At 34.2% G+C, this 19,282-nt stretch overlaps 1 protein-coding gene across 4 annotated transcripts in view; it reads left to right on the forward strand.

Moving 5' to 3' along the window:
* Nucleotides 1-19,282, forward strand: part of LOC131079459 (uncharacterized) — a 314,514-nt gene that overhangs the window by 136,945 nt on the left and 158,287 nt on the right. For all 4 annotated transcript variants that reach the window (XM_058017422.2, XM_058017420.2, XM_058017419.2 and 1 more), the window contains one exon: nt 2,631-2,703. In XM_058017422.2, the coding sequence (XP_057873405.1) occupies nt 2,631-2,703 (73 nt within the window). The remainder of the gene's footprint in view (nt 1-2,630; nt 2,704-19,282) is intronic.

Here is a 19,282-nt window from a genome sequence, read left to right on the forward strand (position 1 = left end):
TAATTTAATAATTTAACTTAAGTTGTCCAAAAAGTAAGATTAAATTATATTGATATAAAAAACACCTTATGTTTTATTATTAAAAAGGTTGGTTTAAAAGATGGACCAAAAGTGAAACTTAGAATGGATCCAAAGAGTAATGTATTTTATAAAGGTTCTTCTAGTCACTTTTCAAAAATCAAGTTTGCAAGGAAAAGCAAGAAAAAAATAAAATATTAAATTTTCCTTCAAAACCCTATATAAGGAGCAGTTGAGGAATGGAGAGGGTTACCAAATTTATATTTCAAAATTCATTTCTCTTGAAATTGAACATTGTTCATCTCTTCTTCCCAAGGACAAAAAACTTCAATTATTTCGAATAATTTCATTCAAGAATTATCACTATTTTGAGTAGATGCAGAGGTCTAGTTTGGGATTTTCAATTTATACTTCAATTTGGTGTGATTTTTCAGAATTTATGTGTGTGGTGTTTTGAGAAGATTTCAAGTATTTATTTATTGAGATTCAAATGATTAATCTTTGATTTTAATCGGGCCCATTTTCTTGGGTGGCCGTAACTCTCATTGCTGTTAATTAGCACATAAGTTATGAATATTATAATGAGAGGCTTGATATTGAAAGTATAGGGATTTCCATACTATCAAAAAGGAGGTGTGAGCCTTTCCCATGATAGAATCTCCCTTTGAGCTTGTCATAGAACATTAGGGAGGTCGCAATACTTTGGTAAAAGGCTGTGAGCCATTATTTAGAAGCGTTGTTCACAATAAAAGATGTTGTTTGTTAAGTGCAGTTGTTGTACCCCGTTCACTTAGCTATTGCTCTTTTGGGGAAAATATTTCTGGTAAGAGGGACCTTTGCGGTCTTTGAAATCATTCTAATTATTATTTGTCACAAGGAATCTGATACTCTGTAGTAGTTGGAGTACTTCATTATTTTAGGATTATCTCTAATATTGCATATTCTTATCAGCAATATTAAAATTAGATTGCAATTAATTTCTTTTTCATTTTTTTTTTGCAAATCATCGCCAGAAAGAATATAAGAATTGCATGCAAATGTAGAATTGAAAGTCTAGATGGCTATGCTGCTAGGGCATTAAAATCATTTTCCTTTTGAGCATTGTTATTAACTTATTCGACAGCATATGAACCCTTAGGACATCATATGGCCCCTTAGGACACCATATGACCCCTCAGGACCATATGATGTCCATATGGTGTACTAAGGGGTTATATTAATCTGTGCAATTTTCTGCCAGATTCAGTATTTACAATTTCTTTTGAAAGGCTTGTGCTAGAACTAGTTTCAATTATTTTCAATTATGAGTCTGTAATTTGGAAGGCTTACTGTTGCTGTTAGAATAAGTATTTCATTACTTCTAGTTTTGTAAAAGAAAGCAATGTTGAGTTGTGTGGCTTGTCTCAACAAGCATTTTATCATAATATTATTCTAACCCTTTTCACCATATGTTCTTACCTTCCCACATTAGGATCTTCGTAATCAAAATGTGTTAAGGTTGCATGCTTGTTCACTATGAAATTGCAAGATTTAGAAAAACTTCAGCTTAAGACATCAAACATTTCCACCCTCTTTGATTTCTTTTGATCTGTAATACTACAATAGCATTAAATAATTTAAGAAAAGTAATAGTTTTTAATCCCGAAACCCTACGTAGAGAAAGAAAAACAATTTTGTCCATTAAAAGTAGCTTAAATAAACATTAAAAAATAGACAAATTGAATTCAATGCATTCAAACCATGGTTAAAAATTAAATTTTAACATTTTGGAAAGGAGTTATATGTTTACAATATTTGGAGAAAATGAAAAATATTCTGATCTGGAAAATCAAAATTGCAGAAGTTTGCTTCTCCAATCTGCTCTAAACTTGTTCAATTTCACTCAAGCAAAGCTCCAACTGTTGTGGGATGAAATGCTATGGGTGTGTAGGCTTAAAACAATGTTTTTGTGTTTTTTTGAATTGCTGAGTACTCGCAGTGAGTTTGACATGCATACTCAGTTGGACTTGGGATCAGCGAGTGATGAGTTAGAACTTTGAGTAACTCATTTTAATAAAAACCTGTGGGCTGAGAGTACTCACTGAGTCTGTGAGTACTTGGCAAGTATGTAAACTACGCCGAAAAATGTATAGGATTAATAGCGTGATCTACATACCACCAAAATGAGAGATGTGGTACCTATTTTGACATCATTAACATTGCTGTGTTAACATAACACAAGTTTTTTTAAAGATAACTTCAAATGAACATAAAATGGAAACTATAAGTGATTTAGCCAAATTGAAAGAACTATAGATTCATCTATGTATCCTTTATTTCACTCTCTACATCATATATGAAAGTATATGCAGTTTTGATTTCAATGGTACTCACTCTGGATTTGAATCATGATTTAAATGATAATGCACATCTGCCGGATTATGCAAGTTGGTGATTCCTCTCCATTGATGTAGATGGTAGCATGATATCAATTAGCTGTTATTTGTTGTTTCTTTCTGCAGTAACTCCTTATTGGATAAAAATGAACATTTGCTAACTTTAGTGTCTTCACATTGTAATCATGGTTAGGTATGATTGGAGAAGATTTTTGTTTTGATATTATGTGGTTGCAGATGTAAGGCCTCTAATTTGCTTCACGGCGGATGCAGTTCCTATTAGGACATTAGGATGGGCTCCTAATGAGGGGTAAGGAAGTGTTTCTTTTCTTTTGCAACATGAGAATATTTGACTTTTTGTGAAGATAGTTTGAAAAATATGTTAGCAGATCATTCTGCGAATGTTAAGACACATTTAATCACATCGTTATATTTGTATTTATGTAATGAGCTGTAAAATTACTTAAAAGCAGTAGATGAAGGGCAGCTAAAGTCTTGCATGAAATATTACATCTTTCATTAACTCTTATACATGAGTATAGACGGATACAACCCTTGGATGCTATACTTTGTCATTCATGAGAATGCATGCAATTTAAGATCTTCACTACACAATACATTTATCTCATGAATTATGCTATGTAACACATTGCACTTTGTCATTATGTTTGGTGATTATTCTCACAAATACTAAATTATCATTATTCCTGATACTTTCCTTTCATTATCATTTTCTTCTCTTTGATATGCAACTTATATGTGAATTTTTTTTCTTTCATTAGCACTGAGCTGAAAATGACTGCTTGTTATTCTTAGTTCTGCAACAATTTAATTCCAGCTCTTATCTGAACAAGTTCTTTGGTGAAGTGGCAATGAACTTCAACATATTTTGTCTTTGAATGATATCACAAAGTGATACTTTCGAAATTGCAATATATTATCTCAAAGCAATGGTCTTACTTTGAATTTGATGTGTTGCAAATATGCAATATTATCCTCAACTAAATAGGCTTGAAACCTACTTAAACCTTTCACTGTATCTGTCTTCTTTGGAAGAAACTGAAAGCATGGCTTGCTTTTTCCTGATGTAAAATTGCTATTGATCTAAGTTACCGGGTACTGCTAGTAAAGGCTGGGTCCTGGTATGGGTACGTTTCGGGTATGGTTCGGGTACAACCTTGGGTATGGTTTGGGTTCTTCGTGGGTGCCTGGGCTCTTTGTGGGTCCTTTTGTGAAGGATCCATAGAGAACCCAGGCACCTAGGAAGAACTCAAATCGTATCCAAGCATAGTTTCATACATTAAAACCTCAGTTTCACTCTTCATAACTTTGTGACAGCATTTTTAATTAGAATATGCCAGCAAGCAAGCAATTAAACTTCATTGCAGTTGCATTTGTGAGCTATGCCTATGAACACAGGGTTAGTAAACTTTGTATCAGCATTAATGAGATTGATTTCAGTTGATTTACATTATGCATATGGAGCAGCTGTTTGGTTATGTTTTGTGAAATCACTTTCCTTGTGTTCTTAATGGTTTGACATTTTGTCAAATGTTTAAAAAAGGGAATTGAACCAGCTTTTGTACTTGACACAGCTAGTTGTAGTGGCAATCCAATTGATTGTGGTTCAATGAAATTGAACCATATGTTGATATTGACCTTGATGCTTCTGATGAAGAAGAACATGAATATTAAATATCATTTGCAATTTGAATTTTCATTGTGTAATGATATTTAGAGACTTGAGTATTTTCATTTTTGCAAACTATGAATATGAGGTATCTAAATATTGTATTTTTCTTTTTGATAATTCACAGCCAAAGTGGTAATTTTTAGCTTTCCCTGGAGCTAAGAACCAGTCGAGTAGACTCGAACCCAAGACCTCCCATGTAGGAGGCTCACAACTAACCGCTGCGTTGTGGGATTGTCCCCTAAATATTCTATTTTTTGGCTAGATATATATATATATATATATATGTATGTATGTATGTATGTATGTATGTATGTAGGTATAGATACATATATACATATATACACATACATACATACATTTATACATACACACACATATACATACATATGTACATACACACACATATACATACATACATATATACATACTCACATATTTACATACATATACACACATATACATACACACATACATATACACACATATATACATACATACATATGCATACATACACGTATACATACATATACATACACATACATATACATATACATATACATATACATATACATATACATATACATATACGTACGTACTTGTACCCATGCCCAAGGATTTTTTTTCTTGCCATACCCATGAACTCGTTCCCATACCCATACCTGGATTAGTAATGTAGTTATTGATCCAAGAATAAGTAGGACCCATACCCGTACCCAAATTAGTAATGTAGCTATTGATGCAAGAGTAAGTAGGACTAGCAGTTGATTTTCTTTCATCTATGCATCTAGTCCAATCTACATCAGAGTAACTGATCAATTTAAAATTTAACTTTTAGTGAATTTGATGTCATATCACATGGTTTTATCTATATTCCTCCAAATTCTTTAGTTTCCAAAAAATGAGATGGCTTCAGTGATACAAGAATCTAGAGATCATACCAATAACATAACTCATGTTGGTTTTTTAGCTATATTAGGCAAGCTCATTGGACAATTGCCATCATCTTTGGGTCTAGTCCAGTATGGATTAAAGTAATCATCAATTTTTTTCTTAATCCAAGTGAAATCCAAATTACACTAGATGGTTCCTTTTCAATATCTTTAAATTATTTTAGCTTGTCTTCAAAGAGAGGATTTCAGACTTTCAATAATACTTTGAATTTAGAGTGTATCAACTGCATAAGTGATGCTCATGTTTTGAATCTAGATATTATGCCAACTCTATAACCCATGTTTAGGTTTTGAGATAGATTAGGAAAACTTTGTGGACTATTTCTTATCATCTATGGATCTAGCCCAATATGGATTAAAGTAATCATTAGTTTTGAGTTTTTTCTTAATCTCATGGGAATTACAAATCATAATATATGGTTCCCTTTCAATATTTCTATATTCTTTTAGCCTCTCTTCAAAGAGACTGTTTTAGACTTTCGATGATACCTTGAATCAAGAGTGTGCCAACATTATAATAGATACTTAGGTTTTGAGATAAATCGGGCTTCTGATTGATTTTATAAACGAAGTCATATATTAAATTATAAATATTTTACTATGTTATGGGAAACTGTTGGTAAAGCTTGGGCTCGCCTAGCAGCACGGTTTTGGTTTGGTTACAATTTGAGTATGACCCTGGGTATGCCTTTGGTATTGCTTGGGTGCTTCAATTTGCCATGTGTCCTTCACAGGAGGACCCACAAGAAAGCCAAGAACCTAGGCGGTACCTTGGGTGTATTTGGGGCAAACCTAGGCCATTGCTATTGCACTGCCACTTAAATATCCACTAAATCCATAATGGTGTCCAAAGCATGTAGTCTAGAAAACAAAACAAACTTGAGGAAAATGAGGGTTGATTTCATAGTCCAGTGTTGACTTAATAGTTGTAGATTCGATTCAATTAATTCATCCCTCTTATAAAATTTGAAGTTTGGCAAAATTTTCTAAGTACCAGTCAAACCTTGTTCCAATGTTAGATAGTAAATCAAAGTGTTTTCATTAACTAGGTTTGAACCCCTGAAAGTCATGATAATATTTAATATTGAACAACATATGGCATGCAATCAACAATGCAGAGTACCTCATACATCAATGTATGAGGTCAGGCATAAGGCTTGGGAAATCGATGAAATAGATACTTTTCGGTTGTGGTATGTAAGCTAAAGTTGTCTCCCCTATGGCTAAAATGGGTAATTTATCAATGAAAAAAAGAAAAAATGTATTGCTAGTAATATCATGCATACATCACCTACAACATTAATTCAGATTTGGAAGATGAACATCGTAATAAGAATAGGCAATTAGATTTTGTTGCTATGCAATGACATTTTTGAGACTTGAGCATTTTCATTTTTGCAAATTATGAATGTGAGGTATTTAAATATCCTATTATCGGCAATTATGAGTATCACTGTTCTTATTAATTTATAATTTTGAATTTTGAACATTTATATATGCATTAAAACACACACACACACACATGTATATATATATAATACATGTATACATACATATATATGTATATGGTAAGTCACGGTTCGAATTTGAGTTCGTGTTTGACAACAATAAAATTTGGATAAAGTTCAATGAGGAGGAAAAAATCGAAAATAAATTTGTGATTAAATTGCCTTGTATAAATTGAAATTTTTAAAATTTTAAGTCATATACATTAAGTTGATAAGTTTAAAAATTTAATTTAAATATATTAAATGTTAATTTTTTAATTAAAATTTAATATAAATAAAATACTATTAAATTTTTAATGGACATTAATTATTAAAATATAAAATATATGTTTTAAGAATTTTTAAACTATATAAAAAAAATCCAATGAAATCACAATGGCCTACTTGTGGAGGGCGGTTGTGACTACGAGCAAACTGCACAAAGAGAAAGAGCGCAATGGAAGCTAAGTGATGTATGGAGAAAGGTGTAGGGTTCATGGTTGTGATGGTCGATGGGATAGTCATCGCGAAGGATGCAAACCTCATGGATTTCCTCAAATCCATGGGTTTCCATTTGACACCAGGCTGAATTCAAAGCAACTCCTATCGCCACCGTTTTTCTTGCTGTCGTGCGTGGACAATGTGCTGTGCCCTATCCGTGAGCTTGAGAAATTTTGTTCTAAAAAAACCCTAATAAAAACTAATGTTATTTCCATACGATGTTTTTGCGAATTTCAATTAATTTTATATGTTTTTTAAATGTTCGCCAAATTCCAAACTTCAACCATGAAGTTCGGCGAACCCTATGTCATAGTGTATTTGTATATAACATATATTCATATATATGTATATATATAGATACATATGTATATATATAGAGAGATGTACATATGTATATGAATGTATATATATGTGCATATTATATAAGTACATATGTATATATATACATACATACATATATGTATATGTTATATATACATATATACATGCATATGTATATATAACATATCCATCTGGGTCGTTGTTTTGTAATGGGGTGTCTATATAAACCCCCCTCCTCTCATTTGCAAAGCAGAGATTTTTGACAAATCGTTGTAATAATACTTCTTAAGTTCTAAGACATAATTCATTGTTCAATTGTTGGTGAATTTTTGTCTACTTTTGCAAGTTAGCATGGTTTCTTGGCTCTCAATAGAATGGATTTCATTTTCAAGTTGATAGATTGAATGAAGGATTTGATAGAATTGTGTAATGTGGAATTGATGTGTTCAGACTTTTGATAATTGGATAATTTTTAGTTATTGTGCAAAGTTAACCTGAACCAGTGCAAAAATATGCTGTTTTATCTTCATAGATCGTGAAAGAATCATTTTCTTCTTTCGATAATGGAAAATTAGAAACTTATTATAACTTTTGTTTGTATTTGAAGAGGTTAAGGTATGAGGAGTTTCTTTATTATGCTCGAACATGTGCTTATTTATTCTCTATTGGTATTTATGGACTAGTAACAAGTCGAAACATGGTTAAAGCACTTATGTGTCTTGAGTTAATACTCAATGCGGTTAATTTAAACCTAGTAACATTCTCAGATTTTTTTGATAGTAGGCAAGTAAAGGGGGATATCTTCTCGATCTTTGTTATAGCTATTGCTGCTGCTGAAGCAGCTATTGGATTAGCTATTGTTCTAGCAATATATCGTAACAGAAAATCAACTCGTATCGATCAATTTAATTTGTCAAAATGGTAATAGAGATCTCCTTCCATATGAGGAATTTGTATACCTATTTCTATTCAAATAGATACTAGACCTCTCTCTCTAAAAATAGATCTAGATCTCTATTTTATATTTATTACATACATATACATACATATATATATATACATATATACATACATATCTACATATATGTATATGTATATCTATATATTTATATATGTATATATGTATGTATATATATATATACATAAGTATATATGTATATATATATGCATATATGTATATATATATATATATATATATATATATATATATACATATGTACACATATATATGACCATATGTATATATATATACATACATATATGTATATGTTATATATACATATGTATGTATATACATAGGGAAATAAATTGTCATACGGTCGTACTAGGTTTTGGTACCTATACTCGAACTAGTAACTTAGATATTTTGAATCTTTATTGTTTGAGAGGCTTGCTCCAACTTCAATGGGTTTGTTGATACAATGTGGTCTTGTGAATTGCAATATAGAAATGCTTTCTTTCTACAAGAATTCACTCCCCAAGCAAGAAGGAAGTAACCTAGGTTTTGGTATCTCAATTGTAGTATTTATGACGAAAACGTTTATGGCCATCTATTGTCATCAAAGTGTTAACAACCAAGTTGTATTGTAATATCCCCTTTATTTGGACTTTAGACATTAATTAAATAAATAAACTTTAAGTTGTCAAAAAATAATAAATTTAATGACAACTTAGTTTAACTATTTAATAAGGCAATTAAAGTGACTCCTTGAGTCAACAAATAATTATAAAATGAAAGTCTCTTTTATCAATTGCAATTATTCAAATAAAGGAAGGGAAACTCTCGCAGTCTTAAATTTGAAAGGATTGGTCAAACCTAAGGCCTATTTATGAAGGAGTTTGAGGATCATTCTGGAATGCTCGGTTGATTTCTCTTTTCTAATTCTAAAGAGGTTTTCAAAGCTTAAGCCTAGGACAAAACCCCTAAGTCTAGCTGTTTCAGTAGTATGTGAAGCTACCCTAGTCAGCTTGTCGGAAATATAATTTCAGGTATTTCACATTGTGCTTGCAAAGTAATTGAAATTTTTGAAGTCTCATTTTGAGACAAATTTTTTGTTGTTGAGATTTATTGCTTTATTCATAACGTGGACGCCTGGTTTGGTTTGAAGGTTTTATTGGAATAAGGTATCACTAAAGCATCTTGGGCATAACTTTTATGAAGAGATTTGTACTTATATTTTAATTCAAAGCTGGGCATTAGTTTATTGCTCGGGTCATATTTGTTTAGCTTGAAGTTTATTTGATACTTTGATGCTTCATTAGATTGGGTGGGTACTATACTGGGATTATAATAATCAGATTTTGTGGACTTCCCTTGGCATGTGACTTTTGGAAAGAGCGTTAAAAATAAAAGAACATTTCAGCTATTCAGTTTGGCCTAAGCTAATGCTCAATCATCACATTTCCCATGGGTGGCGATTTAATACTGTATTCATCTTGAGCGGTATCTTACTTAAAAAAATATAACTTTGTCGGAGACTACATTTGGCGTAAGGTTTTATTTTGAATTTATTGAAGCTTGAGAAATATTCAAGTATATCAAAGGTTAAGTGCTGGAATTGTTTGGGAGATAGATTTGAAGGAATTATTTTGTTTGGGTTCAGCTTTCCTAGAGAATCGGATGCCCCTCATTTGCTATGGGTTTGAGAGTTTTGACCAAGATTGATTGTCTTCTAGAACCAATTGAGATTTTTTTTGGCTGCAACACATATAATTTTGGGACAAACCTGAGCATCAAATTTATACAAGATATCCTTTTAATGTTAGAAGTTCCCCAATTGCTACCAAGGGGAAAAGAGGTTGGAAAAATTTGGGCGAATATCATTAAAGATATTATAGTGGTATCAGAGTTGTACATCTTGCCAACCTGAAGGGTCAGCATTGGAAAATCACTTTTTGCAGTGAGTGTTCACATTCGCAGTGAAATGGATGACAACATTTGATGACTGTTTGTTAGAATGCATATCAAAATTGAAACAAAGTATTCAAAGAAGAGATGAGATATTAGCAAAAATGAGTGAGCATCTTGAGAAGTGAAGTGCTTTCTTTTTTAAAAAGAAAGCTGAAGTTAGTGAAGTTGAATCTTCCAATGAAAGTGTTCAGAAAATCAGCAAGAATGAATTGAGGAAACAAATTTTGTGCTTCTCTTGCAAAAAGGATTGGGGGCCTAATCACCAATGCATAGCTGAAAAAGTGAAGGAGCTAATGGAAAATTTTCCTTCTACTTCCAGAATCCTCTTGCCATCATTTCAAGAGGTCCAGGAGGAAATACATGATTCCAATACAAGTTTTCTTCAGAATGATACATTTGAACAAGGAAGCTGATCTTAAGGAAGAAGTTGATTCTTCACATGCATCTACCAATGAAGATAAGTACGTTAATGTTCAATCTGAAGTTAAGTCAGCCAAGGAAGTATTGACCAGCAATGAAGAAGATTGGTCCCAGCAAAATGAATAAATTGTTGCTTCAGGTAAAGGTTGCACGAGTCTCTTTGTGGGTAATTTGGAGATTATGCTCGACAAACCCAGTGAAGTGATAATTTCTCATATTGCAATCCTAATCATACACTAAATATATGATCATTTCCAGGTGTTATACTCAAGGACAATGCCTTGGACTCACAAAATGAAATTCGGCTTATAACATACTCCACAACAAATTATTGGTATACCAATGTGGACAATCACATCAATCATCAAAATGCAGGCAAATGGAAGGCATGCTTCCCAAGGTGTAGGATATCAACAAAGGACACCAAAAAGAGTCCAAGGACACAAGGGATAATGTAGAATGTTCCTAACACATTGCATTCACTTTGCCTTAACAGGAAGCGACAAAACAACACAACACCACCGCATGGTGGGTCCTCACACTCAAAACCCAAGACTAGGAATACAAATCTAACTAACATTCCAAGAATATGATAATTGAATGTTTGCTAATACATTCCATTCATTTTAAGCCCAAATCAAAGATGCTCTAAGTTTATTTTACCAACATATCAATAATGATGGAAAGCATATGAAATAGCATGCATGTTCAACACCATTGTTGATGCAAGATAAAGCAAATAATAACTTTGTCACCACTTCTGTGGGTAGTTTACATTCCATTGAAATAAGTGGTTCCAATTTAATGGTACAATTACATATGAGGACTCCAACATCTCAAATTATACATTTTACAACATTATTACAAATTAAATATTGAATGAGGATATGAAGCCTTTCCCATCTTGCACACGATCTTGTGCCACTCCAATGGATTTGCTAGTCCCCAACAATGGTTGAAAGCAACCCGATCATGTGGTACCCATAGCTCCACTTCATTGTGCTAGAAGATAGCTGCATGAGAACACCAATTACATTCAAACAAAACAAGGGAGTATGGTCTACACACATGCCAAACACTTTGCATGCAACTCAAGTATGAACACATACAATCATGATCTCAACCAGTCACAATACATGGCTAGAGACATGTCTCATGTTGGATAGAAAACCCACAAGAAGGATGAGAGTTCTCGAAGTAAGACACATGTCATTTTAGTAGCTTAAACTAATGGCTAAGTGGAGATTGAGTGTGCATTCCCATTCCCAAGGTAGGGGTACCCAATTGACATGTTATTTAAAAACTCTTAGATTGCAACATGTCATTTTGTGCTCACATTGAGCTTTTATAACACTTCATGTATGTCGTGGAAATAACATTTTGTTTTATTTTATTTATGATTTATCCAATGAAACTTAGTTATTGCTTAATTAGTCTCTCTACTTGTTTTGTACCCATGGATCACTTTGGAACTTGGGAAAGGTTGAAAGCCCCTCCTTTTCTACATCCTATCCGTCAAATCCTAGGTTCATCATGCCAAATCACTATTTGAATGCTGCACAAAAATTAATGCAACAAAAGTGGGATTACAATTTGGACAATCTCAAAAGATTTGAAACAAAAAAATAACAAGTCATATTTTCTCCCATTCTCAATTTGAAATTTTCTAAATATTTTTTTCAATGCTAAACCAGAAAACTCCCAATTCCACCATTGATGAACCTCAATTTCTAACTTTTAAATTAGGAAAAATTTTCAAATTCAAAGAATACCATTTTGATACCAATATGAACATGGACATTCTTTTAAATTAAAATCTAGATATTGTAATATTCCCCTTAATTTTTTTTTGCTTTTAGCAATAAGAGTAACAAGAAAACACCATAACCCGTTAAGGTTAGAAAAATAATCCAAACTGCTGAAAGGGAACCCTTCCACCTTTTGTTCACTGAGAGCCCAATCTGGGAGGGTGAGAGCATACGGTGTTCCGGGGATCATTAGCACCATAAATCAAACTGAAATTACAATGCACGGGCGGCAAGCTAGCCCCTTTTGCTTATCCAACAAGATAGAAACTGAACTCTTGGCCGTAAACCAGCCAAACAAAATAACAAGAAACTGAAACTCAATCACTCTACTGCGTATTTTAGTGGGAGGAGATTACATTAAGCTATCACTCTACCGCATATTTCAGTGGGAGGACAATTGCATAAAACTTATCACTCGACCGCTTATTCAGTGGGAGGACTGAGTACATAAACTGAATTACAAAGCAAGAAGGCGGCTAAGCCAGCCTCTTCCACTTATGTAGTGGGAATTACAAATAAGAACAACAAGAATGATTGATCAGTACTATTGAAACAATCTTACAAAATAGAGATATGAGATAAGATAAGAAGCTTAATGCTGATCTCAAACAATCCACTATCAAAATCACACCACACTTGAACACTACTGCTGTTCTAATTCTGCAAGCTAGAAAACACACTATCTAGCCACTACCGGAAACACCAAAACACTCATAACTTTCTCAAAACTAACCGGAATCACACCAAATAAAATGTAAATGACTAATATAACATAACAATGCAATTTCATAAGATATCCAAATGGGAGGCCAAGCACCTGTATTTATGGTTGTTTCCTCTGAAATTCAAATGTAAATGCTCCCAAATTCACCTCTCCAATTGGCATTTCATTTCATTTCCCAAGGTGGGCGCCCAAGTTGCATTTTAACCAATAATTAAACAAGTTCGAACTTGCCTAAGACTTCAATAATAACAATGCATTCTTCAAATTTCAACGCTTAACTTAGGAAAATATAACATTGATATTAGATACAAATATGTCTTTTCCTAAGTCGCCCAATATATCATTAATCAGTAATAAAATATTTAAATATTAAACCTTAGGATAAGGAAATAATATATAATTAAATCACTTATGACTCCAGTACTGATTATCAACAAAATCCAGGATGAAGCTGAGCAATGAAGACAACTGAACTGCTACAGGATCAGGACACTGTCCAAACTACTAAAAATAGAATTGCTCAATACAGCCACTTACTAAAAATAGTAAGTCATGAAATACCCCTTTGAAAAACATGATCTTCGCACTCAGAGAAAGAGCTTGGAAAGTTCAGTTTGACAGCCTCATCCAAACAGCCAAACCCTAACTTACTAAAAATAGTAAGTTCTCACTTCACCAAAGAATCAAATGCATGTTATGCCACCCTAGAGCTCATGAAAAACCCAGAAGGAAACCATAGACAGAACTGAAGAATTTCCTCCTGGTAAACCCTAAAAAGCTCGAGAAGAACTCTACAAAAGTTGGAAACCCCAATTCTCATTTCAGAATAGCCTACGGGTCTCCGAAATAGGCCAATGGACCACTGAACTAATCACTGTGGAGAAGGGGACATTACAGATATCCTAATTTCATAAAAAATTATGCAATCGTCATGGCTCAAAAATGTATGTTAAAATTTTATAAACATTGTAATGCCCAATTCTTACCCAAGTGAACACCACTAAAAAGTAGCAACAAATTTTTTTTTAGACAACAACATATTACAACATTACTAAAAATGAATATGATCATACACACACAGCACACAACTAATAAACCTGCCACCTCATACCTCATACACAACTAATAAACCTGCCACACGTTCCTGCATACAAACCTACACCACTAGATGCACACATTAGATTCATCAAATGTTAGATATATGTTCAACGGGCTAAATCAAACAATAACTTTAACTCGATTAAGCATCTACCATAGATCACACAGGGTAACCATATAACCTAGGAAGATTGACAAGACCAGACAACTTAGAAGAGCCAGACCTAAGGGCTAGACCTTCAATCTCGGGGGCTCATTGCAGATGACCTTGCCTATGTGAATGCGCAGAGACTTCATAGTTCGACTTAAAAAGACATAACAAAAGCGGGTACACAACCCTTTCTAGGGTCTCCTACCCCAGACAGTTCTCTCGTCGGCTGCCACCCACTTAGGTGAAACAAAGACAAAGTCCTAGATAACCTGATATAAAGGTTATTGTATAACAGTTTCTGTACAAAAGTACACCAAGGTCCCAAAACACCAACTCCAACACTAATATAAACCAATATTGTACCTTGGAGCATTAAGAAAATATAAAGAGCTAGGTATAACTTACATCTTACATTGGATCTGTTGATAATATGGTAGCTATGGTCGGACTCCTTCAAGGCCGACATAGATAACTTAATTGTCTAATTGGCCTATCGGCCTTAGACAATTACATATATTGATTTAATAGAGACAATTAAAATGACAAATGAGCAAATACGATTTTCATATATTAATAATATAATTACTACATAATGTGTCGACTTTGTATTAACCCGCCAACCTTAAGACGTGTTGATTCAATGCAAATTATCTAATGAAGAGACGTGATGTTTAATATGATGACCGACTCTTGGAGAAGTCGTGCTGGTTGAAGGGTCATATGATCAGGTATATATATGGTTTGTCTCTCTCCCTCAAGGCATCGATTTATTCATACAACAAGCAGATCAAATATACATTATCCTACAACAGTTCAATAATCAGCAGTTCGTGTTCTTCTCTAGCAGATCAATTTCATTCCTTAGTTGTGTGCTCTCATCTACAAGGTGAATCTTTCATACAAAAGTCAGATCGAACAAGAATAGATCATCATTAATCAGTCCACATTCCTACAGTAGTTCGGATTGCATACAACAGTCTAGGGTGAATCTATTGCTTCAAAGTGTGAAGTAATTCTCTGTAAAGTTACTTGTCATATTTGAAATAATAAAGATATACTTCATTGCTGGGTTTTTCACCTTCAAGAGGAAGGTTTTCCTAGGGTACACTCTGTACAATTGTGTTTGATTTACTGTCTATCTAATCTGATCATAAAATTAACATGGTATCAGAGCGGGTTTGAATCGATTGTGATCAGATTGTCTGTTAGCAGTGAAGCTCTCCCTCCTTCACATTCAAGAATCAATTTCCAACATCAAAATGATGTATGGGTTGAAGGTTGAAGATAGACTCGAAGGTGCTTCAAATTTCACTTCATGGAAGTTCAGAATTCTTGTTACTCTTGAGGAAAATGATGATCTTCAGTTCGTGGAAGGAAAAGATCAACGAGAGCTTGAAGATCAAGAAGAGAAACTTCAGTTCAAGAAGAATCTGTCTAAGCTAAGAAGATCCTGATTGAGTCCATGAAGGATCACCTAGTGCCCATCATTTCCAAGATGTCAAATGCAAGAGACATGTTTAGAACCTTGGAAAGGATGTATGGGACCAACAACACAAGCAGGGCATTTGCATTGAGGCAACAACATCACCAAGTCAAGATGGTGAAGGGAGAATCAGTCATATCCTTCTTCATGAAGATTTCAGAATTGAGAGATCAGCTAAGTGCCATTGGAGATGATGTTGTGGACAAGGATCTTGCCATTCTAGCATTGAATGGCCTTCCTCATTCTTGGGAGGCATTTATTCAAGGTATAAGTGGGAGATCCAAATTCCCTAAGTTTGATCGTCTTCGTGTTGACTGCACCCAAGAAGAATCAAGGTTGGCTGCTTGGGGAATTGTTAAAAATTCTCAAAATGAAGACACTCATGTTCTTGCCACCCAATCTACTGAGAAGAAAGTAAGAAATTGGAAGAAAGGCAACTTCAAGAGGAATAGAGATCAAAAGTTAGACTTTGCATCTGATTCAAAGAAGAAGAAGAAAGATCTCTCCCACATCCAATGCTTTAGATGTGACAAGTTTGGTCACTTCACAAGAGATTGTTTGACGAGGCCTAAGCAACAAGAGGCAAACATTAATGAAGTCTCTACTCAAAAGGAAGCTGAAGACAACTCTAATGGATTCTTCATATTTGCCTTATCAAGTAATGTTCCCACGGATAGTGACACCTGGCTAATTGATAGTGAGGCCTCTTGACACATCACAGGCTATCGAGATCATCTTTCCGATTTAGTGGAAAGGGAGTCTCACCTTCTAGTAATCATTGGAGATGATGCACGCTATTCGGTGAAAGGATTTGGTGCTACATCACTCAATCTAGATTATGGAATTTCTCTTCATCTAAGTGATGTTCTATTCGTACTAGGAATCATGAGGAATCTAATATCTATTTCAGCCTTGGAGGATAAAGGTTATCAAGTAGCATTTTCAGATTGGAGAGTTCTTGCTTGGCCAAGGAACTCCAACATCAAGACTACTCGTGTGATTGGTAATTGATATGAGATTTTTTACAAGCTTTCCACTTGTTCAGTTCAAGCTCTTCTACATGACTCTTCCAATTCCAGCGAACTATGGCATAGAAGACTTGGACATCTACATTTCAAGGCTTTTCCATTAGTGGAGAAGATGGTGAAAGGTATTCCTAAACTTAGTCATGTTCATGATGATACATGTAAAGGTTGTGCTCTGGGTAAAAACACTAAGAGTCCATTTCATAGCAGTGAAAGTAGGTCTAAAGAAATTCTAGATCTTGTACATTCTGATTTATGTGGGCCAATGTCAATGGCATCCCCAAGTGGATTTTTGTATTATGTAACTTTCATAGATGACTACTCTAGGAAGACTTGGATTTACTTCTTAAGGTCTAATGAGTTTGATGAAGTCCTAGGTAGATTTAAAGAGTTTAAGGCTCAAGTATCATTCCATAATTAAGAATGACGTTTGAGATATTGTTCCTAGACCTAAGGGGAAGTCAGTTGTATCTTCCAAGTGGTTGTACAAGATTAAGCATGCAACTGATGGAAGCGTTAAGAAATACAAGGCTAGATTTGTGGCTCGTGGTTTCTCTCAAAAAGAAGAAATAGACTATGAAGAAACATTTGCTCCTGTTGCTCGGTATACTTCCATCGGGACCATCATTGCCATTGCAACAGCTAAAGGATGGAAGCTACATTAGATGGATGTGAAGACAACTTTTCTCAATGGTGTGATTGAGGAAGAGGTCTACATTGAGCAACCTGAGGGTTTCGTGATTCATGGAAAAGAGTCTCATGTATGGAAATTGAAGAAAGCATTATATGGTATGAAAGAATTGACAAATACTTGGTGAGATTGGGTTTCTGCAAAATGATGCTGATCCGAATCTTTAATTCAAGGTATTCAATGGTGAAATGTTAATCTTGGTACTATATGTTGATGACCTATTTGTTATCGGGGAAGATCATCTCATCCTTAGATGCAAGGAGGAGTTGACTTTAGAATTTGAAATGAAGGACCTAGGACTCATACATTTCTTTCTAGGTTTGGAAGTATAGCAGAGGCCTAATGAGATTATCTTGAGTCAAGGAAAATACACCATTGACATCTTGAAGAGATTTGGAATGTTAGATTGCAAGTCTATGTCCACACCAATGGAAACTAACTTGAAGAAATTGAGGGAATGTGCAGCTAGTTCAGATCTTGTGGATCCTTCTATGTATAGACAGTTGATTGGATCCTTGATGTATCTAGTTAACACTAGACCGGATATTTGCTATGCAGTGAGTGCACTTAGTCAATTCATGTGTGAACCAAGGCAGATACATCTAGTTGCAACTAAGAATATCTTGAGATACTTGTGTTACTGATCGGAAGAGCACCTCTGGTTGTTTCAGTTTGGGATCTGCTATGATCTCCTGGTGTAGCAGGAAACAGTCTTCAGTGGCACTGAGCACCGCAGAGGCAGAATACATTGCAGCATGTGTGGCAATTCGCAAAGTAGTGTGGCTTCGGAAGGTCGTTGCAGGATTGTTTGGAGTCTGGACAATCATTGGAGCCTAGAGTTATTCATTGTGATAACGAAAGCTTTGTGAAGCTATTTGTCAATCCAGTATTTCATGACAGGACAAAACGTATTGAGATCCAGTACCACTACATCAAAGATATGGTACAAAGGAATGTTGTTCAGTTGAGATACATTTGTACTAAGGAACAGATTGCTGACTTGCCAAAGTGAAGTTTGTGCATTTTCGAGACAAGCTTGGAGTTGTAGAGAATGTAGCACTTGCTAAGAGGGACTCTGTCACATCCCATCCTATATACTCTTATTTTGATACTTAGTTGTGTTGATGGCTTAGATGGATACTGGTTTCTGAAACAATGATTTTGATGCCGTACAAGATTTTGGTTTTGCTAACAATGCTATTCGGTTAAACAATGATGCCCTAAATGGTATTGAATGCTAGAAACAATGGTTTAGCCTAAATGGTGCCCTAGTTAGAAATTGCTTTATTTCTTATTTTTGAATATTATAAAATATATGAAATGTTGTGTTGTTTCATTTTCATAAAGTAATGTTTGAACTCATCTTCTGATTTAACGAATATAAACATTAAGGTTGAAATGTCGAGATGTCAGACTAACTACTCTAGTTTGGACAAGTGGATGCAAGAATGACTTGGCCTCCAAGAAGAAGGGGAAAAAGATATCACTGGGAAAGAGGGAAGAGAGATGGTTAGAGTCAATGATTGTATGGTATACAAAGACTGCTATGTACTACCTGATGTCAGTTAGTGTGACCTTGTCAACCTAGGTTTCCCTACTAGGACCATGGGAAATATGTCCGTTAGT

This window comes from Cryptomeria japonica, chromosome 8 (genome assembly GCF_030272615.1).
Source record: "Cryptomeria japonica chromosome 8, Sugi_1.0, whole genome shotgun sequence".
Classification (NCBI taxonomy): domain Eukaryota; kingdom Viridiplantae; phylum Streptophyta; class Pinopsida; order Cupressales; family Cupressaceae; genus Cryptomeria; species Cryptomeria japonica.